Source organism: Dendrobates tinctorius, unplaced genomic scaffold (assembly GCF_039654945.1).
Source record: "Dendrobates tinctorius isolate UK_male_01 unplaced genomic scaffold, ASM3965494v1 ptg000138l, whole genome shotgun sequence".
Classification (NCBI taxonomy): Eukaryota; Metazoa; Chordata; class Amphibia; order Anura; family Dendrobatidae; genus Dendrobates; species Dendrobates tinctorius.
This window is the reverse complement of record NW_027361806.1, coordinates 14,487,630-14,511,278: the sequence shown is the minus strand read 5'-3', so window position 1 is coordinate 14,511,278 and position 23,649 is coordinate 14,487,630. Positions and strand designations below refer to the sequence as shown.

General features: G+C 48.0%; 1 protein-coding gene across 2 annotated transcripts in view; it reads right to left on the bottom strand.

The window, feature by feature from the left end:
* Window positions 1-23,649, bottom strand: part of ALG6 (ALG6 alpha-1,3-glucosyltransferase) — a 47,707-nt gene that overhangs the window by 5,249 nt on the left and 18,809 nt on the right. Inside the window, exons 6-13 of one of the 2 annotated variants that reach the window (XM_073544669.1) lie at window positions 17,551-17,615; window positions 16,908-17,078; window positions 14,927-15,062; window positions 10,777-10,862; window positions 8,017-8,101; window positions 7,772-7,842; window positions 3,764-3,832; window positions 3,487-3,685 (exon numbers count right to left, since the gene is read on the bottom strand). In XM_073544669.1, the coding sequence (XP_073400770.1) occupies window positions 3,487-3,685; window positions 3,764-3,832; window positions 7,772-7,842; window positions 8,017-8,101; window positions 10,777-10,862; window positions 14,927-15,062; window positions 16,908-17,078; window positions 17,551-17,615 (882 nt within the window). Of the gene's footprint in view, window positions 1-3,486; window positions 3,686-3,763; window positions 3,833-7,771; window positions 7,843-8,016; window positions 8,102-10,776; window positions 10,863-14,926; window positions 15,063-16,907; window positions 17,094-17,550; window positions 17,616-23,649 lie in introns of both variants that reach the window. The other variant, XM_073544668.1, reaches the window with a different exon arrangement.

The following is a 23,649-nucleotide window of genomic DNA, read 5'->3' as shown; positions in this document are numbered from 1 at the left end:
GGAACTGTTCATCTCTTCTTCAATCCTCCCCATCCACCTCACCTCCGCCTCAAAACTGTTCCTTAACATACAATCCTCTGTCTCCAAACACAGACAGCCCCCTCATGCCCTCTCCTGCTCCCACCTGCTAACACTTTCTCTGCTCCTTCTCACTGCTGGTGATATCTCTCCAAATCCTGGTCCTCCTCACCACATTCCCACAGTCATTTCTACCTCCCATCCACGCTCTATCACAACCTTCCGTAACCTCTCCAACCTTATACCCATTCACCCAGCCCCCGCTTCCCCAGTCCCACTAACAGGAGCTCTGTGGAACGCTCGCTCTGTCTGCAACAAGCTTTCCTACATCCATGATCTTTTTGTTACTACCAAACTCTCCTTCCTCGCCATCACCGAAACCTGGCTCACCCCTTCTGACACAGCCTCTCCTGCTGCACTTTCGTATGGTGGCTTCCACCTTTCTCACACCCCCCGCCCCAGCAGCAAACATGGTGGAGGAGTTGGTTTTCTCCTGTCAGATACCTGCTCCTTCACCCCAATCCCACTGCCACCCTCTGTTACCCTCCCCTCCTTTGAGGTGCACTCTGTGCGCATCTACTCCCCCTCCAACCTCCAACTGGCTGTCATCTACCGCCCCCCAGGGCCAGCCACCACCTTCTTTGACCACTTCACCACCTGGTTACTTCATTTCCTTTCCGCGGACATCCCTACCATCATCATGGGCGACTTCAACATCCCCATTGACACTTCCCTCTCAGCTGCCACTAAACTTCTATCTCTCACTTCCTCCTTCGGCCTCACTCAATGGTCTTCTACAGCCACCCACAAAGATGGCCACACACTGGACCTCATCTTCACCCGCCTCTGCTCCCTATCTAACCTCTCTAACTCACCTCTTCCTCTCTCTGACCACAACCTGCTCACATTCTCTTCCCTCTTCACTCCATGTCTACAATCCTCACCCCACAAACTTTCACACCCTCGCAGGAATCTTAAACACCTTGACCTACACTCATTCTCTGAATCCCTCCTCCCTCTCACAGATATAAGTTCCTTACACAATGCGGATGACGCTGCCGCTCTATATAACACCACAATAGCTGTAGCTTTGGAATCCGCTGCCCCACTTTCACATACCAAAACTCGCAAAATCAACAGACAGCCCTGGCACACCAGCCTGACCAAAGAGCTGAGGCGAGCTTCCAGGGCTGCTGAGCGCAGATGGAAAAGATCCCACTCCAACGAGCACTTCATCGCATTCAAACAGTCCCTCACTACTTTCAAGACCACACTCGCCACAGCTAAACAAACCTACTTCTCATCTCTCATATCCTCCCTGTCTCACAACCCTAAACAGTTATTCAACACCTTCAATTCTCTCCTCCGCCCCCCAGCACCTCCTCCCTCCCCACTCATCTCAGCTGAAGACTTTGCCTCATTTTTCAAGCAGAAAATTGATAACATCAGGGACAGTTTTGGTCAACAACCCCCAGAGCCCTTCCTCCCGACTTCCCAGCCCTCCACCTTCAAAACCAACTTCTCCACCATTACAGAAGATCGACTCTCCACTCTACTCTCAAGATCACATCTCACCACCTGTGCACTCGACCCGATCCCATCCCACTTCATCCCAAACCTCACCACAGTCTTCATCCCAACCCTAACCCATCTCTTCAACCTATCACTAACAACTGGTGTTTTCCCCTCAAGCTTTAAACATGCCTCCATCACACCTATCCTCAAAAAGCCCTCTCTTGACCCATCCTCTGTATCTAGCTATCGCCCTATATCACTTCTCCCATACGCCTCCAAGCTACTGGAACAACACGTCTACCTTGAACTGTCCTCCCATCTCTCTTCTTGCTCCCTCTTCGACCGCTTACAATCTGGCCTCCGGTCACACCACTCCACTGAAACAGCCCTTACTAAGGTCACCAATGACCTCTTAACTGCCAAGAGCAAGCGACACTACTCTGTCCTCCTCCTCCTGGACCTGTCGGCTGCCTTTGACACAGTGGACCATTCCCTATTATTACAGACCCTCTCATCCCTCGGCATCACAGACTTGGCCCTCTCCTGGATCTCATCATACCTAACAGACCGGACATTCAGCGTCTCCCACTCACACACCACCTCCTCACCTCGCCCCCTATCTGTCGGAGTCCCACAAGGTTCAGTCCTTGGGCCCCTGCTGTTCTCTATTTACACCTTTGGCCTGGGACAGCTCATAGAATCTCATGGCTTTCAGTATCATCTTTATGCTGATGACACACAGATCTACATCTCTGGACCAGATATCACCTCCCTACTAACCAGAATCCCTCAATGTCTGTCCACTATTTCATCCTTCTTCTCCACTAGATATCTGAAACTCAACATGGACAAAACAGAATTCATCATCTTTCCCCCATCTCACGTGACCCCCCCCTACGAACCTATCAATTACAGTAAATGACTGCCCACTCTCCCCAGTCCCACAAGCTCGCTGCCTCGGAGTAATCCTTGACGCTGATCTCTCCTTCAAACCACATATCCAAACCCTTTCCACTTCATGCCGACTTCAACTCAAAAATATTTCACGCATCCGTTCATTCCTCACCCAAGAATCTGCAAAAACCCTAGTCCATGCCCTCATCATCTCTCGCCTTGACTACTGCAACCTCATGCTCTGTGGCCTCCCCTCAAACACTCTCGCACCCCTCCAATCTATTCTAAACTCTGCTGCCCGACTAATCCACCTGTCCCCCCGCTATTCCCCAGCTTCTCCCCTCTGTCAATCCCTTCACTGGCTCCCAATTGCCCAGAGACTCCATTACAAAACCCTAACCATGACATACAAAGCCATCCACAACTTGTCTCCTCCATACATCTGTGACCTCGTCTCCCGGTACTTTCCTGCACGCAACCTCCGATCCTCACAAGATCTCCTTCTCTACTCCCCTCTTATCTCCTCTTCCCACAATCGCATACAAGATTTCTCTCGCGCATCACCCCTACTCTGGAACTCTCTACCACAACATATCAGACTCTCACCTACCATCGAAACCTTCAAAAAGAGCCTGAAGACCCACCTCTTCCGACAAGCCTATAACCTGCAGTAACCACCGATCGACCAAACCGCTGCACGACCAGCTCTACCCTCGCCTACTGTATTACCACCCATCCCTTGAAGATTGTGAGCCCTCGCGGGCAGGGTCCTCTCTCCTCCTGTACCAGTTATGACTTGTATTGTTTAAGATTATTGTACTTGTTTTTATGTATACCCCTCCTCACATGTAAAGCGCCATGGAATAAATGGCGCTATAACAATAAATAATAATAATAATAATAATGATGATGAAAGGTGCGGGGTCAGGGTGAAGCAAAAGTACTAAGAGAATCCTTATGTGACACACAATTGAATGATATCATTATATGATATCTCAAAAAAGGGGTGACAGATTTCCTTTAAGCAGTTAAGGGCAGGACTCGGCCAGGATTACATACCAGCAATTTCACCATCTTGTCATGAAGTCTAAACCAGGAGATGCGTCTTCTTATAGACGAACAGAATGGCTTAATCCTAAGCGAATCTTCAGATGTCTTCTGGTGAAACGACGAGGAGGCCGCGCTGACCAAGAGGAAGACGAGAGTTGTGATCACGTACGCCATCAGCAGCCCATCCTTCTGTAAGAGAGGCAACATGCTGTGCGGGGGCACAAAGTCATGGTCAGACCTCTGAGGACGAGGGTGGGAGGAATTCATTAAAGAAACGAGAATTTACCTGAATGTCGATGTCAGCAGAAACCAGGTCGCCATCAGAGGAACCTCTCCGAGGAGTAAACAGGCCGGCCTAGAAAACGAGACATCAAGTTACTGCTCGTACCAGGATCATCCAGGATCCCTGTGGGTGGGTCTGTCACTTGGATTTGTTGGATGTGGTTCCCTTATGGGTTCCCTTCTGATAGGTCTGGGGGGCGGGAGTGTGTGGCCATCAGGTTCCGCTCCCCACTGACTCTCCTATTTTGGCATGAGAGTCGACAGGTTCCCAGCTCTCGCTTGGTTGACAGCCTGGGCAGAAGCTGGGAGCGCGACTGTGGCTGCTTCGGCTGAGGGAAACGACTTAAGGCCCCGTCTCACATAGCAAGATCGCTAGCAAGATCACTAAAGCGTCACCGATTTTAAGACGCAACAACGATCTCGCTACATGTGACATATAGCGGCGACCGGCCCCCCGCTGGATATTGCTGATCGTGCTCGAATGTCCTGGGCCATTTTTTCATTGTCGGCGTCCCGCTGGCCAGCGCGCATTGCTGTGTTTAATGCCGACGAGCGACCTTGTTGGCGACGCAGAACTCAGGGACGCAGCGTGAGTCGTCAGAAAAGCTGCTGTGTGACAAGGTACCAACGACCGCCGAGGTCGTTATACGGATCGCCGTCGGATTGCTGCATCGTTGAAGAGATCTGCCTGTTTGGCAGCTTATTAGCGATCATGTAGCGATGCACAAGCGATCCTTACCAGGTCGTATCGTTGTCGGGATCGCTGGTGCGTTGCTATGTGAAACGGGACCCTTAGTCCCTGACCCTCACTGTGGCCTTCTGGCTCGGAGGGACAAGGATTGGTATTGGGGACCCTTCTCCTGTTGGAGAGGGTTTTAAGAGACCAGCATCCAACTGCACTTTTTTGTGGAACCTTTAGTAACTTTTGTAGCACACTCGGGAGGAGAGCACAATCTCGGGATTTAAAAAAAAAAAAAAAAAAAAAAAAACACGTGGGACATCTCTGCAACTCACTGGCCCCAGAGAAATGCTTTGTCCTGGCATTGTCAGATCTTGCCTATGTTTTTTGTTCTTTTTGGGACGTCACATTATGATTTGAAATTCTTTCTACAGCTCTTATCACTTTTGGTCTATTGATATGACACTCGTGTTTTCGGACATATCTGTTTGCGTAATAAGGGACATCAATTGTGGAATAGTTTACAACACTTCGTTAGGACGTTATTGGATATTACTATTGTTGAGGGAGAATTTGTGTATACAGGGATCTAAAATAGGGTGTGGAAACTATTAGCGAATTACTAGGGTCCTCAGAAGATTATGGATGGGGTCAATAACAAATAATGAAGTAATTCTAATTGTCCTTTTGGCATTGCATTTCTGTAATCCATCTTTTTCTAAAGTAAAGCTCGTTTTCTCTTGTCCATGGTTGGTTCTTCCCGATGCAGCACTCCTGATAAAGCCATAACACCAATGCAGCTAGTTTCCATTTTTAATATATATCGCCAGGATATGCCGTCACTTTTATGATCAGTGGTGGTCCAACCGCTACACCACCATCTGATACTGAGAATGAAGGAAGATAAAACAGATTTTTCCATTCTCAGAAACCCATTTAAATATCCTCTGCATTATGTTGGTGCTTGTAGTCCTACGACAGTTTGAGAGCTACAGGTTACTAGGAAATCTGAGGTCAATTTCCTCAGCACAACAAAGCCAGGTATCACTTCCTCCTGGGTCCTCGGCCTCCTGCTTTGTGGTCATCTAGCCTGTGAAGAGTTGTGTACACAGGGTTCTGCACAATTAATGGAGGATTAGCAGAGATTAGGCCGTTCACATCTCAATGATAACATGTCACTGAAACTCAGCAGTGGTCTGCAAGAAAACCCTCCCTGGTCACTTGCACATCCTCACACAGCTCATTTCAATAACAAACCTGTGAAAAAAAAAGTGGACAAATATTTGCAGAGCAGGTTTCCTCTGAGAAGCAGAGCAGCCACACTCCCCATCCAAAGGCTGGAGGCTCGGACCTCTGAATGTCAGACTTGCATGCAGCCCCCTCTGCACAAATGGACACTGTCATTTACACAATATAGGATATTTGCAGGATCACGGGAAACTGATGTGTTGCAGAAAATCATGAGGGTTAGGGTACGGATTTTGCAAAAAGCGGTCATTTGGAAATGCGTGTGTGCTCCCTTGCCATTCAGCGATAAAGTGTCTGCTGAAACCTGTGATTGGCTGCAGCGGTCAAATTATCATTGTTGGAAGCCTATGATACAAAGGATCAGCTGAGGACCAAACAATCATCACCCAGGGAGTGTAACAGGGAGTATAACACTTTTTCATCCTGAAGGCTAGGCTATAACATAGACCATAAATCCCACCCTTCCTGGGAATATGGCATGTAGGAGTGCTGGCGTGCTACTTCCATATCTTCAGTCACATCAACAATGAATAAAGTGATGTCCACTGAGACATTTCAGAGATCTATTCTCAGGGTCAGGGGCACCCCCAGTAATCAGCAAGTGACTGTGACTATCCTGTGACTGACATAACTTGCCAAGTTGTGAATATCCCTTTATGGCTTCCTTCACACACAGGGGACAATTCATCAGACACTTTATGCAAAAAAAAAAAAAAAAACCCTGCAAATAAAGTCACAAATGTTTGCACAAGTATACAATTTGGGGACTTTTAACATTTTTTCACCAGCTTTGACACGTTACTATAAAGGAGCGGAGTCTAGCAGCGTGCCCTAGAGTAGTACAACTGAGTCTCCATAAGTGGAGGAAATTATACACTACTCACAAAACGTCAGGGATATTTGGCTTTTGGGTGAAATTTATGGAAAACGTAAAAAGTTCACACTACAGTGATATTTTCTCACGAACAGTACGGTACTTAAATGCCCTACTACTGTTAGATGTCGTCTTGGTCTCATGATGTCATTATGTGAACAGCATGAAGAGGAGGAATGTTTAATACCAATTCTAAGTTAATGTATTGGCCGATTCATCAATCAAACACCTGTTATGAATTTTGCCATTAACATGCTTGTTAGAGAACAGCAAGTTGTGCAGAGTCCTGAGACATTGAACAGTTGGACATGTGCAGTCAGAAGATTGGAGATGTCACATTAAGTACACCTGAAAAGGTTACAGGGCATCTTAGGATCATCCTGAAATTTCCCCTGAAAGCCAAATATCTTTAACTTTTTGTGAGTAGTGCATTAGACTTTTTTTTTGTTATAAAGAATGGCATATTAGGCCCCATTCAGAAGCCCATATCTCACCTGTCCTATCCGGGGTTCTCATAACTGTGTACCTCTAGGGTACCTGTTCACATGTCTGCTTTTTTTTTTTTGTTTTTTTAGGAGGAACAGACCACAAAAAAAAAACAAAAAAAAAAAAACGGCACCTATTCTTTCTTGATCAAACTTGCATATGAATTTTGCCCGTGCAAGTGCATTGGTCTGTTGAAATAACAGAGCAGTCAGATCCATCCATGTGTCATCTGTGTGCAGTAATGAAAAAAAAAATGAATGAAAATTGCAAAAAATAAAAAAAGGATATCTGAACTAAGCCTAAAATGGCAGGCTTCATGAATTACCCCAGTTTTAGTTTTTATTCTGTTTCATGTGTAATCAACGAGGTCCTGAGATGTCAGTATCAGGCAGGAGCCCGACCAACCCCAACATATTCATCATGGCCAAACTTTACACACTGATGTAGACTGGACGATCAGCTCAACACTTCCAGAAAAGCACCTCCACTGAGTGATCGTATGGGAATGTGAGCTAAAAAAAAGATACTGCATGATGCAATGCTTTCAAAAACAAAAGGATCTTTGATGTGCAAAATCGTAAAAAACAAAACAAAGTAATCATCCAGATGATGAAATGCTGGATTGTGGGACCTTCTCTACTATCTTTGTATACACGTATATGTGTAGAAATATTTTTTTTTACGTCCATATTATAGACACATGAATTACAGCAGACGATACTTACAATGACACCAGGAGGATGGATTTTTCATGGACTTGAAAGGAGAACAAGAAAAAAGATAAAGAACAGGTTACCTTAAAAAAAAAAAAGATAAAGCAATAATGTGATAAGCTAGAAGGGCTGTGCCCCTCCCACTAACAGAGCAAGAGGGGCTGCATACCCCCATACACACAGCAAAAAGGGTTGGCTTCTCCAAGAGCGAGAAGGGCCGCTCTGCACCCCCCCAAAGCGAGCAAGGTTGATCTTACCAAGGCAAGCTTAAACCCTCTGATTGTCGGGTGAGTGGTGACCTTGACGCAGGATGGCAGCACGCCCAGCACAGTACAGGCAAAGCTGAGAAAATAAAAGATGAGATAAGAAAACAGAAACATTTGCCTTTACTGTCACTTTACATAGATCTGTATTGAGGGTTTGGCAGCAGCAAGTGGATTTCTACATCTAATCTGCCACGTGTGGATTCATCCTCATTGTGAAGTTCTCTGTAAGAAGAAGAAGGGTGCCTCCCTATCCACATGTTCCCTGCAACGAGCTCTTTATACTGACACCAGTTCACTTTCTGTGCAATTGCAGCTGCTCATCTCTGGTTCACATCGCAAACTCGACTTCTCCAGTGATGCTCTAGGAGTGCTGAACGCTTATGGAGGAAAACTCGCACACCAGAAGACTTCATCCACTTCAAAGTCATGTTAAGAACCTTTAATTCGGCCCTTCACCTTGCAAAACAGACCTACTTCACCACCCTGATCTCCTCACTATACAAACAACCCAAAGAAACTTTTTGATACCTTTCACTCATTCCTCAGGCTGAAAGCACAAGCCCCTATCACAGACATTTGTGCCGATCACCTGGCCTCCCACTTTATAGAGAAAATAGATAATATCCGTCAGGAAATCCGCACTCCCAGCCACCAGGTGCCGTGACTCTCATCCCTCCCTGCATCTCTCCTGGCTCACTCTCCATATTTGATCCCATCACAGAAGAAGTCTCCAGGCTCCTCTCTTCTTCTCGTCCGACTACATGCACTACTGACCCCATTCCCTCACATCTCCTCCAGTCTCTCTCTCTCCATTCGTCACAACTCACCTAACTACAATCTTTAATCTCTCCCTCTCCTCGGGCATTTTCCCTCCTCCTTCAAACACTATCATTACTCCATTATTAAAGAAACCCGCTCTCGACCCATGCTGCACAAACAACTACAGACCAGTCTTCAATCTACCCTTCATCTCAACTTTTGGAGCGACTGGTGTACTCCTGCCTTACCCGTTACCTCTCCACTCACTCCCTCCTAGACCCATTACAGTCCGGTTTCTGCCCCCTACAATCGACAGAAACTGCACTCAAAGTGACCAATGACCTTCTGACAGCAAAATGTAACAGTGACCACTCTCTGCTCATTCTCCTCGACCTTTCTGCTGCTTTCAACACTGTTGACCACCGTCTCCTATTCTCTAGGCTCCAGTCACTAGGCATTAAGGACACTGCTCTCGCCTGGTTCTCTTCCTATCTTTCTGACCGCTCCTTCAGTGTTTTGTTCGCTGGCTCCACTTCATCTCCTCTTCCTCTCGCTGTTGGGGCACCTCAGGGCTCAGTCCTCGGCCCCCTTCTCTTATCTCTCCACACAGCCCCAATTGAACAGACCATCAGCAGATTTGGCTTTCAGCATCATCTTTATGCTGATGACACACAACTATACACATCTTTCCCCGACCTTACCCCCGGTGTACTATACCTTGCTAGTGTGTTCCCTATTGTTATTTCCAGTTCCTGAGCCTCTTACATAGCCCTTGGACGTGATTACCTTGTATATACATGGGGTCTCGGGTATACGGTTATACTGGGGATGCTTGCTGGGAGGTGTTCCATCTTGGTGAGAGGAGTCGGTGATACTTGGGTTTATGTTATCTGCATTGTTTGACTGGCACTATTACTAATGTAAGTTACCTGTAGCACTTTTTTTTAATAAAGTTTTGATATTTTTAATATGCAAATTACCACATGCTCTAGTTTTTTCTCCTGGATTTAATAGCTTGTTTCGAGCTTGTGCATTCGGTACTGGAGTTTGGGTTGCTCTCCCCTACCTCCATTGTACCACATAATGTTTATGGGGCTCTTGTTGCCTGATCCACTCCCGCCTGGACTACTGTAATGCTCTATTAATTGGCCTCCCCATCTATCGACTTTCCCCTCTCCAGTCCATCTTTAATGCTGCAGCCAGGGTCATCCATCTGGCTAATCGGGACTCGGACGCGTCCGCTCTTCACCAGTCGCTACATTGGCTGCGCATTCATTATAGGATCCAATTCAAAATACTTATTCTCACCCACAAAGCTCTCCACGGTGCAGCACCCCATTACATCTACTCCCTCATTTCTGTCTATCAGCCCAACCGACCGCTGCGCTCTGCAAACGACTTTCGACTAACCTCTGCACTAATCCGTACCTCCCACTCCCGACTCCATGACTTCTCCCGCGCTGTGCCAATCCTCTGGAATGCTCTAACCCAAGAAATTAGAACCAGCCACATCTTGCACAGTTTTAGGAGCTCCCTCAAAACACATTTGTTCAGAGCAGCCTATCACATTCCCTAATCAGTCATTCTAAGTGTAAGTGTGCGTGTGTAGCCCATTCACTATCCCCATCTATCCCCCACTCGCTCAAGATGGCTGGACCATCATTGTAAATACATCACTGTAAATACACACCTGTACTTTGTTTCTCCCCCCCACCTCATTGTAGATTGTAAGCTCTCACGAGCAGGGACGTCTTATTTTGCTCTAATCATTGTATTATTGCTAAAGTTGTTACTTTTGACTGTTATGTTTGAAACTGTTAAATTGTAAAGCGCTGCGGAATATGTTGGCACTATATAAAGATTATTATTATTAAATGTCCCGGCGGTGTGAAGCGCATACATTTGTGCATACATATACCCCTGTGCGCATCCTACCATGAATACATTTGTGAACACTCTGGCATCGTCCTAGGAATGAGATGAAAGATTTACCTGAGCCGTAATTGTGCTTCTGGAGATAAAACGTTTTTGATTTTGTATAAAACGCTGAGGCTGCACCAAATATTCGCAACTTTATCCTGGAAGCAAAAAAGAGAAACTGTATGGATTAATGGAGACTGGCTGCCATGATGTCTCCCATACACAACACACCCAGACATGAGGGATTCCTGCTCTCCTGTCTCTATGTAACTCATGTGCAGAAGCAACAGCAGCATAATGAAAGATATTATACAGCAGTACAGAGCAGTGGAGCTGCGAATCCAACATTGGGCTCAGATAAAATACTTACTAGAAAAAAGCAGCATGGAAGATATTATACAGCGGTACTGAGCAGTGTAGCTGTGAATCTAGCTCTGGAGTGAGAGCAATACTTACTAGAAAGCAGCACCTCTGTCTATGGGTATGTACATGAAAAAGCGCTGAAAACCTGCCATAAAAAAAATTACTATAATGCACCGGAATGTAAAAACGACACTGCTGTGTACATGGCCAGCCTTTTTTTGTTACTTCTGTTAGCCACTTCAGGATTAGTTATAGGTTTAGCTGTAGAAAAAAAAAGCTGCCACTGCATAAACAACAGCGAAGCTGTCAGCAACTTTGGTTCAGGAAAAAAAGACAGTAACCTTTTTCTAGAAGTGGCTTAGCCTAGGGAAACCTCGGTGTTGTTTCGGGTACACATACCCTATGGGAGTCTCTGCACTTCTATCTTTCACGCTTCGAAAAGACAGATTTTAGCAGATATTCAGAGTGAAAGATGAGATCAGGAAGAAGGGGTAGGAGAAGTGGCTCATAAGTGAAGAAATACCGTATTTTTCGCTTTATAAGACGCTCCGGATTATAAGACGCACCCCAAATTTTGAGGAGAAAAATAGGAAAAAAATTTTTTTTAATAAAATGGTGGTGCTTCTAATAATCCAGGTTGCTGCTGGAAGAGGTAGGAGTGAAACGTTGCTACTAGGATGAGGGGGTGTATTGATGTGCAGGTGTCTGATGCTGCCGCTGTGCTATGTCCCCAGTGTTGCCGTCATCATGCTATGTACCTGGTGCTACCGCCCGCTCTGTCCCCCGATGCTGTCACCGCGCTCTACCTGGTGCTGCCGCCCGCTCTGTCCCCCGGTGCTGCCACCGCGCTCTGTACCGGGTGCTGCCGCCGCCGAGCTCTGTCCCGAGATTTCAGTACCGAGATCTCCATCTGCGCTTGCGTGGCGGCCATTTTCCCGGAAGAAATCCACCACACAGTGCATTGCAAGCATGGATGGAACGGCAGAGCCCCCCACGCAGCACGGGACAGAGTGCAGCGGCAAGCACCGGGGGACAGAGCACGGCGGAGGCAGCACCCAGCCGCACTGGGGGACAGAGCTCGGCGGCGGCAAGCACCGGACACCCGCAGCGGCAGCACAAAAAAGGTATAGCTGCATTGTAAGACGCACCCCTATTTTCCCCCCAAATTTGGGGGAAAAAAAGTGCGTCTTACAAAGCAAAAAATACGGTAAGCAGGTTTCAAAGATCTATTACAAAGTTTCCTATATGAGTTGTACTATTGATTTTTGGTAAAGTGTGTATAGAAGACAACGACCTTGTAAACTACTTTTACTATAATTTTACTTATTATTATTATTTCTTAACTGTAAAGGGCAGGTCAGTGACAACATCTTACGACAGCAGGGACTGGAGTAGTATTTGTGCCGAGGTGCACGTCACTTCACACCTCTCTTGATACATTAAGAGACGTGCACACTCCACCCTGTCCCCTAATTAAGACCTTGGTTTGATGAGTCGGGGTCAATATATCCATTTTTCTTGCTGAGAAGGTCGGCCCATCAGCAGCCAATATATTTCATTCTTATGATTGGTGGAGGCCCAAGCAGTCAAACCTCCAAAAGAAAAAATATAACAATACCACATCCTGTGCAAGCTATTGATCCCTGTTATCAAACATTTCAGTCTAACTATAGTGTCCAATTCCTGCCCCCAGAAATAACCAGTCCGTATCACCCATCTTCAGCGCTGAGTACGTGTTAATCTACATGTGTGACTGATATCTTAACCGCCGCTGCACTATTCTATCTTGCTGGCTTTTGGTGTACTGGCTCTTTAAAATGTTAATGCCAATAATAAATAAAAAGACTTGGACTAAAGACTTGTGCTGAACGATCATCATTTTCCGGTAAGACCCTGCATGGCTTCCTCTCTTACAGTGTCACATACCCGGCTGCGCTCCCTGCTTGGTAGCGACAGGGTTAACAAGTCATAAATCAGGAGCGGTAAAGACATTAGCAGTTGTGCTAGGATCGCTTTCAAAATTAAATTCGTAACCACAGAGATAGTGTCAGCAAAACACTCATCCGTCAGGCAGCTGCTAATTCACAGCTGTGTGGACATGGGCAGAGAACCAACCGAGGTGGCAGCACTGCGGAAGTGGCACGCACGAACACACACACGTACAGTCACCAACGCACATGTACAGTCACCCGTGCGCACAGTCGCCCACACACACACACACATGCAGTCACCCCCGCAGTTTCACACACACACACACACACACACACACACACACAGCCGTCCACGCAGGCGCCTGCACACACACATGCAGTCACCTGTGCACACAGTTGCCCGCAGACACATGAATTGTCACCCATGCACACACATGCAGTCACCCATGCACACACAGACCCACGCACATGCATGCAGTCACCCACGCGCACACAAATGCACACTCATAGGATCGCGCGCGCAGTCGCCCACACACACACACACAATCAACAGCCTCGCAGAATCTCCCACCTGCTGTCTCACACGTACACTCAGTCGCCCATCCAACCACATACACCCATGCACACTCACCCACACAAAGTCGCCCGGGCACACAGTCACCCACGCACAATTGTCCGCACTCACATATGCACAATCACCTGCACACACACTCACAGTCGCCCACCCGTACACACAATCACCAGCCCTGGCAGAGTTGCCCACCACCTCTGTCACACACCCACTCAGTCAGTCACTCGCCCGCAGACACAATCACTAGCCCTTGCAAATACATTGACAGTAGCCCGCGTACACAGTCACCGGTACCCCCACAGTCACTCCCAGTTGCCCACGCACGCAATCGCCTCTACATACACAATCATCAACACTCACACAGTTACCCTTCGCTCACACAGTTGCTCCCAGTCACCAGCGCACACACACATACAGTCGCCCACGCACACAGCTGGAAGTCACTACGTTTTTTCCCTTCCGGCCCCTCTTGCTGACGGCAATTTTTTTTGTGTATCAGCGAAGAAAAAGGGCCAACAGACGCCTGTCAGTGAATGACGCATCAGCTTGAAGTACTGAACGGCAGAGGGGTTTATGCTGCAGCTGTTTTGTGCTCACAGGGGGATTTCCTGCACTGATACATTGTAACAAACCAGCTGTGTGAGCAGAACCATAGCAGAAGAGATTCACTGACAGAAAGCAGTGATATTAAATATGTGGACATCTGACGTATGAGGAGCCTCTACATACTAGAGATTATTGGCGGCACAGTGTTTTCAAAAGAAACTCCAGAGATAGATAATTCTGAATTAAGGAGTTTTTCCAGTAGATATATATGGATTTAAATCTTCTAGCCGGCCATTTTTGCGGCAGCCGCCTTCCTCCCGGCCTTTATCCGCCTCTGTCACTTTACAACCCTGACAAGAGAAAGCAGATTGCAGCCAAGACGGACAACAGGGAAAAAAATGAAATTGCAAATCAATTTTTCTAGAAAATAATTGAAGCATTAAAGCGGCAGAATGATTCCGATAAAAAATAATTATGGCTTTAAAAAGGCAAACAATTAGCACTGCACATTACAGGCCCAAGAAAAGCGAGCGGCTAATGGCTGCTGCGTTTACGAGGCCTCGCTGGCACACGCCGCACCGCGGTGTCCATCTCGCTGGAGAAAATCTCTGAGAGGAACGCGCCTTTAATGATGCCGTGAGCAAAGCACGTTGGCAGAAGACTCACAGCCCGACGTTAATCACAAAGCAGAGGGCTGGCAAGTGAGATGTGACGGACCCCGGGCTACTTATTACTGGGCCCCCCAGTCCTGCAGCCGAATCCCTAGAGGTCACTGGTGTATGTGAAACAAAACAGAAAGCACTTCACCGACCTCAAAGAGTCCACGGCCCACAGGGAAAACTCTTCTGAGGACTTGAAGGATTTGTTCTGTGTCTGTCAAGAAGGGGATCCAGCAGAGGCTGAAGGCGGCAATTACCGTCAGCCCGATCTTCAGCAGCAGAAGGAGCCTGTGACGACAAAAAGTGGCCTGTCTGAGATAAGTCGAGGAGGACGGAGAGCTCTGCTCATTTCAGGTGACAAAACACGACACGGTGTCAGGAGTAAGTGGACGAGGAACAGTCCGAGGAGCGTCCTGGGACAAGATCTGAGGGTCCTACAAAACTCTAATGACAAAGAAAAAAACTTAAAAATTGAGCTTGCTTTGAGTTGGTACACATACAGCATATAAATGCATGTTTACATGGCCAAAAAGCATACAAAACCTACAAAAGACAGAATGAAAAAAACCTGCTATAATTAAATAAGTAAAAAGCAAAAGTGCATTTAAATCATACAGAGTTCTTAGTAATACTGTATTTGATCAAACATAGCATAAAAGCCGTCCCATCATCGACAAGGTTACTCTGTGGTTGGGGCGGTCCTACACTGTCTAGTATTAATAACCTTATCATGTGTCAAAGTTGACGTCTGTGTGAATAAGGGTAGACAAGGACCGGGTCCCAACCACTGGACACCAGTCAGGGGAGGCCTTTTGTAGGTTTTGAAAACTCTAATGACAATAAAGGGGGTTTCAGGACCTCGTATCATATTTCCAGTATCTATACAACTTCCCAAATGTTTTCTTGTTTTGTTTTTTACCACTTGTGTCTGGGTTCTTACATTTACCTACTCTCACCGCTGTGTACCCGCTTCTTTACAAGGTGCGAGTCCCTACAGTTGTACAAGATAAAGTACAGAAAAGTTTGAGTAGTTCTGGACAGCCCTTTTAAAAGGGTTATTCCCATCTCGGTTAATGGATGAGATGGAAATTTCCGTGAAGCTGTGAGAAACCGCACTGTTTTCGTAACTCCCATAGAAATTAATGGAGCAGCACTTGATCCACTACCAGGTCTCCATATCTCCCATTCATACCTGTGGGGAATATACAGCTGCTCTTGACTCTGTACCCGGTGCTTTGTCTCATCTGTAGATGGCTGATGTAGGAACAACCCTTTAATTTTTGTGCATTCACAAAGCTTACATATTGGTGAGGATCTATCAAAATATTCCACTCAAAGAAAAATTTGGTCAAAAAGTTGAAGGATTTTTAATGTTTTTTTTATTTTTAGGAGGTCACCTGTCAGCACCCCCACAGAATTATCTTCGTAGATGGAACAATTAAGCGTCTGAGCGAATGCATCTAGGACACAACTGACCATAGAAGGTGCTGATACCGGCCAGCGCAGAGCATAGAAGGTGCTGATACCAGCCAGCATCGAGCATAGAAGGTGATGATGCCGGTAAGCGCCCGGACGTATACAGGAATCAGGAGCGTCAAGCTATGTATTTTTTTTTTGGTGTCTGAATTATTTTAAGAGCTGTAGGACTGACAAAAATGAGGGGCACGGTGTAAGGTTTCATTGAAACGTTAGTCTGTGATGGGAACGAATTAGGAGTCTTGGTCTTCATTTTGTGGGATAACAACACTTGAAGCAAATAATTCTACAGAGTCCGCACAATGGCAACAAGGAGACATCATCATTGTCAAGAGTGCAGCTCGGTCCTCCAGGTACACGGACTCTCCTTAGTAAAACTAGTCCAGTTCCCGTGTCATAGAGGATCGTCTAGGATGGATACAATTGTAACAAACCCTCAAATGTATTAAAAGACAAATAAGATCTGATCAGGTTTTCTCATGAACGGCAAGAAGAGATTTTGTTAATGGTGAAGAACTGAAATTATATTGCACAAAAATGCAGAACTTTTCATCCGATAATTCGGAATGCTCCTCGGTGATATTGGAATAAAGGAACTCTACTGGACGAGAACCTGACGTTACCTGTATGCATTCGTCCCACTGGGCACTCACTTACCCCCGGCCTGTGATTCCTTGCTTGATGCATTTTCCTAGTAGGAAACAGAAGAATGGGAGCGAGTGGTAAAGCTCCATTTGTTTATAGTTCAGGGCCAAGCAAAATGCCAGCGACCCTAAAGCCTCGTAGCCACGAGAGAGCGCGATGATGCCCCAGAGAGCGAACCCCAGGCTGACAGAGTTGTATGTGTGTCTGTGTTAAGGGCAACATCATTCTCCGGTATGTTGGAAATAAAAAATAAAAAAATAAACAAGCATGGATGAGCATGATAAGAGTCATGCTGTGACGACAGCACTGCAGCCAATGCCCAACATCAAGTGTAGCAGCAGAGATTTGCAGGTGGCCAGGAGAAGGAGTGTACAGCATGATTTGTTTTTGTTATTTTTTTTAAAAAGTCCATGTCAAAATTATCAGTGTGAACATATCCTGAAAAACACAACGTTTTTGGCATTTTTTTGGTGCACTAATAGGTTGTGTTTTTTGCCTCATTTATGTGGCAAAAAACGCATCAAAGACACGAAAAAACTGCAAAATAAAATAAAAATAATAAAACAAGCATTTTTCATCAGTTTACGAAAGGAAAACGCAAAAAATATTGACATGGTTTTTTTCTCCTAAGAAAAAAACACAGCAAAAAGGATACTGAAAATGTCCATAGTCGATCAGGATGAGTCCTGGATAAAGCAAAATGCAGAGCAAAGACAGCACCTAAAAGGATGAAAAAGATTTTCAAGGTGTTACACAGTGATCCTACATGACATTCAGAAATGAGCGCTCTTGTCCAGGATTGTAAATCATGACAGCTGTATTTCAGAAACAGCACCAACCCTGCTTGCAGGAGTTGTCTGGTATTGCCACTCAGGTCTGCACAAGTGACTATGGACAGTGATACAATATCACACAAAGCCTGTGGACAGAGGGGGCACTGTTGTTGTGGAAAAATAAAACAGTAATGTTCTCTAATCTCAGAGACCCCTTTAACACAAGTCAGAAGGGAGTGACGAACGCCCCCTTAGTGATCACCCCCAGTTGGTCGGATCTAGTATGTAGGTATCGCATGAAAGAAATCAGATGCTGGCTGACAGGAAGGATCCTGAAAGGCTCCCACTCTAAGATGTCGGCTATCTGCTTTATAAAAGGGACATGGACATATCATTAAAGTAAACAGCAGGAAAACAGGATTTTTTGGGTTGCTTACCGTAAAATCTGTTTCTCGGAGCCTTCATTGGGGGACACAGAGACCATGGGTGTATGCTGCTCCCACTAGGAGGCTGACACTATGCACAAAAAAAGGTTAGCTCCTCGTCCGCAGTGTACACCCCACCGACCGGCAGGGAATTCCTCAGTTAGTGAGAAAGCAGTAGGAGAAGTAACAGAATAGATTGAAAACAGGACAACTCAACTGTAAACAACCAACAAACATAACAACAGGAGTTGTAGAAGATGGGAGGGTGCTGTGTCCCCCAATGAAGGCTCCGAGAAACAGATTTTACGGTAAGCAAACCAAAAAATCCTGTTTTCTCGTTCGCCTTATTGGGGGACACAGAGACCATGGGACGTCCCAAAGCAGTAACTGGGGTGGGAAAACAAACTTCCATCAGGCCAGCGGACTCACCACTGCAGCCTGCAGAATCCTCCTACCTAGGCTGGCGTCCGCCGAAGCGTAGGTGTGGACTTTGTAGAATTTCACAAACGTGTGAACCGAAGACCAGGTCACAGCTTTGCAACGCTGCAGCGCGGAAGCCCTGTGGCGTACCGCCCAGGAGGCACTCACTGCCCGGGTAGAGTGCGCTCTGATCCTTGGAGGAGCCACTCGATGCTTAACTCGGTAGGCCTCCAAAATTGCCGATCTGATCCAGCGAGCAATAGTGGCCTTTGAAGCTGGGTGACCTTTCCGCGCCCAATCTGGAATGATGAAAAGAGACTCTGTCTTTCGCAAGGAAGTCGTCCTAGATAGATAGACTCTCATCGCCCTGACCACATCCAGCTTGTTCAAGGACCGCTCCCGAGGAGGAGTTGGACTCGGACAGAAGGACGGAAGAACAATATCCTCATTGAGGTGGAAAGAGGACACCACCTTAGGCACTAAAGAGGGTGGAAGCCGCAGAACTACCTTATCCTGGTGGAGTACCAAAAAAGGGGAATGGCAAGAAAGAGCCGCCAATTCCGAAATGCGCCGGATGGAAGTGATGGCCAACAGAAAGGCTACCTTCCAAGAAAGGAGAGAAAGAGAAACATCCCTGAGAGGTTCAAAAGGAGGACCTTGCAGAACCTCGAGAACCAGATTAAAATCCCATGGATCTACGGGCGCTCGGAACGGAGGAGTCGTGTGAGCCACGCCTTGAAGAAAGGTTTTGACCTGAGGACGGGAGGCCAACGTCTTCTGAAATAAAATGGACAGCGCCGAAACTTGACCCTTCAAAGAGCTGAGGGCAAGCCCCGCATCCAGCCCTGCCTGAAGAAACGCCAGAACCGAAGGGAGCGAAAAGCACATGGGCGCGATGTCATTGGCCTCGCACCAAGTGAAATAGGCCTTCCGGACACGACAATAAATTTTGGAAGATGATGGCTTTATGGCTCGGATCATGGTATGAATTACTCGATCGGAAAATCCTGCCCGTTTCAAAACCTCGGTCTCAACAGCCACGCCGTTAAATTGAGCGACCGAGAATTGGGGTGGCTAATCGGGCCTTGAGACAGCAGATCTGCCCTGTCTGGAAGCTTCCAGGGGGCATCCGCGAGAAGATTGACAATGTCCACGAACCAAGACCTTCTGGGCCAATTCGGGGCGATGAGAATGACTTGGATTCCTTCTGCTTTGATCTTCTTCAACAGTTTGGGAAGAAGAGGCAGGGGAAGAAACAGGTAGGGGAGTTCGAACTGCGACCAAGGAACGGCCAGAGCGTCGGCGCCCACTGCCATAGGGTCTCAAGACCTGGATACAAACTGTGGGACTTTCCTGTTGAGGCGAGACGCCAGCAGGTCTACGTCCGGGGTTCCCCATCGACGGCAGAGCAGATGAAACACCTCCGGATGTAGGGACCACTCTCCTGCCGCGAGACCCTCGCGGCTGAGAAAATCGGCGGTCCAGTTGTCTACGCCGGGAATGTGTACCGCGGAAATTGTCGGCACGGAAACCTCTGCCCAATGAAGAATCTTGGACATTTCTGCTAGGGCTGAGACACTCCGTGTCCCTCCTTGGCGGTTGACATATGCCACCGCTGTGGCATTGTCTGTCTGAATCCGGACAGGCAGGCCCCTGAGGAGCCCCTCCCAGTGAACGAGAGCCAGATGAATCGCTCATATCTCTAGGACGTTGATCGGCAGAGCGGATTCCTGAGACGACCATCGACCCTGAACAGTGTGATTGCGGAACACTGCCCCCCAGCCGAGGAGGCTGGCATCCGTTGTTACAATCTGCCAGTGAATGGGAAGAAATGACCGTCCCAAGGAAATGAGAGGTGACGTCAACCACCAGTTGAGTGACCGTTTGATCCGGCGTGAAAGACGAACAGGACGATCCAGGGACAGAGCCGACCTGTTCCACCTCGACAGGATGGCGTGTTGGAGAGGTCTGGCGTGAAATTTGGCAAAGGGAACTGCCTCTATCGCCGCCACCATCTTTCCCAGAACCCTCATGGTTGTTCGGAGGGATGGAAATCGTGTGATCTGCAGCGATCGTACATCCTGCTGCAAGGAAAGAATCTTCTCTTGTGGGAGAAAGACCCTTGCCTGACGAGTGTCGAACAGTAGGCCCAGAAACACAAGACGGTGAGTAGGAACCAGACAGGACTTTTTCCTGTTGACGATCCACCCGAAATTGGAAAGGGTGTCTAAGACGATCGTCAGACTTAGGCGAGCCTGTTAAAAAGAGGAAGCTTTGATCAGAATGTCGTCGAGGTACGGAAAAAGCAAGAGACCTCTGATCCTCAACAAGGCCATCAACGCAGCCATGATCTTCGTGAATACTCTGGGTGCGGTGGCGAGACCGAAGGGCAGCGCGTCGAACTGGTAATGTTCCTGGCGAATCGCAAAACGCAGGAACTTCTGATGTCCGGAGAATATGGGAACATGTAGATAGGCATCTTGGATGTCTATTGAACACATGAATTCCTGCTCCTCCATGGAAGCGATTACTGAACGAACCGACTCCATCCGGAAGTGGCGGAGGCGGACTCTTTTGTTGAGTAGCTTTAGATCCAAGATGGGTCGGACCGCCCCGTCTTTTTTCGCCACCACAAATAGGTTCGAATAAAACCCTGTGAAACACTCCGCCTCGGGAACGGGCACAATCACCCCGGAACTGAGGAGAGAGGCGATGGCCGTAAAGAACCCCGGGATCAAGGCTGGATCTTTTGGAGGGCGGGATTCGAAGAAACGATCTCGCGGACGAGAAACTAACTCTATCTTGTATCCTGACGATACAACCTCCCTGACCCAAGCGTCCTCCACTGAGGCCAGCCAGGCGTCCCTGAAGAAAAGGAGTCGACCTCCCAATTGGAAGGGACCCTCAGAAGTCCGACGATAGTCATGCTGATGTGGACCGTCCAGATCTGGATCTGGATGGTCTGCCCTGGGAAGAGTGTGATCGCCAGGAGGGGGTGGGTCTGAAGGAAACTTTATTTCTATCCTGGCGTGCCTGCGGTCTTTGTTGGAAGGGTTCTCCGCCGTATTGAAACGGCGGAAAGCCCAAAAGGGACGAAACTGACAACTTAGTGGGGGTCTGCGAGGCTTCAACTGAGGGAGGAGGGAACTCGTGCCTCCGGTGGAGTCCTTAATAATCTGATCCAATTGGGATCCAAAGAGGCGCACTCCCTGAAAAGACAGATTAGTAAGAGACTTCTTAGAAGACAAGTCCGCCTGCCAGGCCTTGAGCCAAATCGTACGTCGGATTGCCACTACGTTGCTTGACGCCTGAACTGCGCAGGATGCGGCATCCAAAGAAGCAGAAAGCAGATAATCCCCCGTATGGGAGATCTGATTGGCGAGATCGGCCAATCGCTCTGGTTGTGCTTTATCTAGGATGCCCTTACGAAGAGCCTCTGCCCAAGTAGATATGGCCTTTGCTGCCCAAGATGAAGCAAAGATTGGACATACCGCCACAGAAGCCGCTTCGAATGCAGACTTTGCTAGGGATTCTATAATCCTATCATTAGAATCCTTTAAAGACACCACACCTGAAAGCGGGAGAACCGTGTTATTAGAAAGTCTGGGCACGGGTGTGTCCACCGAGGGAGAAACAGACCAGTTGTCCGTAAGCTCTTTGGCAAACGGGTACAGCACGCCGAGACGCTTTCCTCTTTGAAAGCGTCTGGTCGGATCTTCTCTTTCCTTGGTAAAAATCTTTCCAAACTCGGAATGGAAAGGAAATACCCTGGAGGGTGTTTCCGCCCATCTGAACGAAACCTCCTGATCTGAGGATTTCGCAGGGGAGTCAGCAATGTCGAAGGTATGGTGAATCGCTGCAATGAGGTCCTGCACCGTAACCTTCATATTGGCATCCTGGTCCGAATCCAGCTCTAAAATCCCCTCAGATGACCTGTCCGAGAACGCTTCACCTGACTCGGGAGAGGAGGCCCGGGAAGGAGGCTGCTGAGAAGGGCTATGTGGTGAGATGGGACAAGGAGAGGATTCCGGCTGGAGATCCTACCTGGGTCTTTTGCGACTAACACTGGCTGGCTCAAATGGAATCTCTTGAGACCTGCTGGACCCTGCAGAAGTGTCCAGGGGCAACTTATCAAGAACGGCTACTAGGGACTGAGACACCCTGGTGAGGTCTGCCCCTGATTGTGATAGAGACGAAGCCCAGCCAGGCATGGGGGGTTCACTCTCACATGGGGCCATAGATGGCTCCTGAGCGGCGTCAGGCTGAATTGGATTGCTGCAGTCTAGGCAGAGGGGAGTGGACTGACCTGAGGGAAGTTTGCAATTGCAAGAAGAACATGCAAAGAACTTGACTAAAGTGCATGAGGGAGCCGTAGGGCGGGAACGATCAGATTTAGAGTTAGACATAGTGAGTAACTGAGGTAGTGCCGGGAGGTTGGGGGACAGAAGGCAGAGAAGGGTGTCAGTCTGCAGATGCAGAGCTACTCACGGTCCGGTGACCCCAGAGACGTTGCTATCCGACTTGTCTGCAGATGCAGGTTATAGCGAAATCCGGCTGACAGGCCAAGAGAGCGATATCCGGCTGACAGGCCAAGAGAACCGTGTCTGGCTGACAGGCTGAGAAGATGGCGACCGCCTGAGAGGAACGGAGAAGATGCGCGCTTCCAGGGGAAGAAGGGCGGAGCTAACCGCCGGGCTGAAATAGGCACCGCCCGCTGGCCAAGAACAGGCTGGGGTGCAAGAGAGAGAGGCGGTGGGAGGACCTGGAACGGGCGGGAGAGAAGCCCGCTTAGTAGAAAGGGGCGGGAGGCGTGGCCGCGATGCTGAAGTAGGCCCGATTTGAAGCCGGGGCCTAAATTAATAGCGGCGGCCGCCTGTCAGCACGGGGTCGGCGTGGAGGTGCCGCAGTATGAGCGCTGCCGCAAAAAAAACCTGCCAGGAGAGAAGGGAACGGCTGTAAGAGAGAGCGGAGGCTGCCTGTAGGCGCAGGATGGCCGCAGGTGTCCGCAGCGCTACCGCATCCCTACTCCAAGGGGAACGCTGCAACCGTGCCGACTGAGGGGGAGGCGAATGGGCCCCAATACTTACCCGTCCTGGGCCCGGATTCCTGTCGAATAAAGGTACCTTGTCCCTGAAG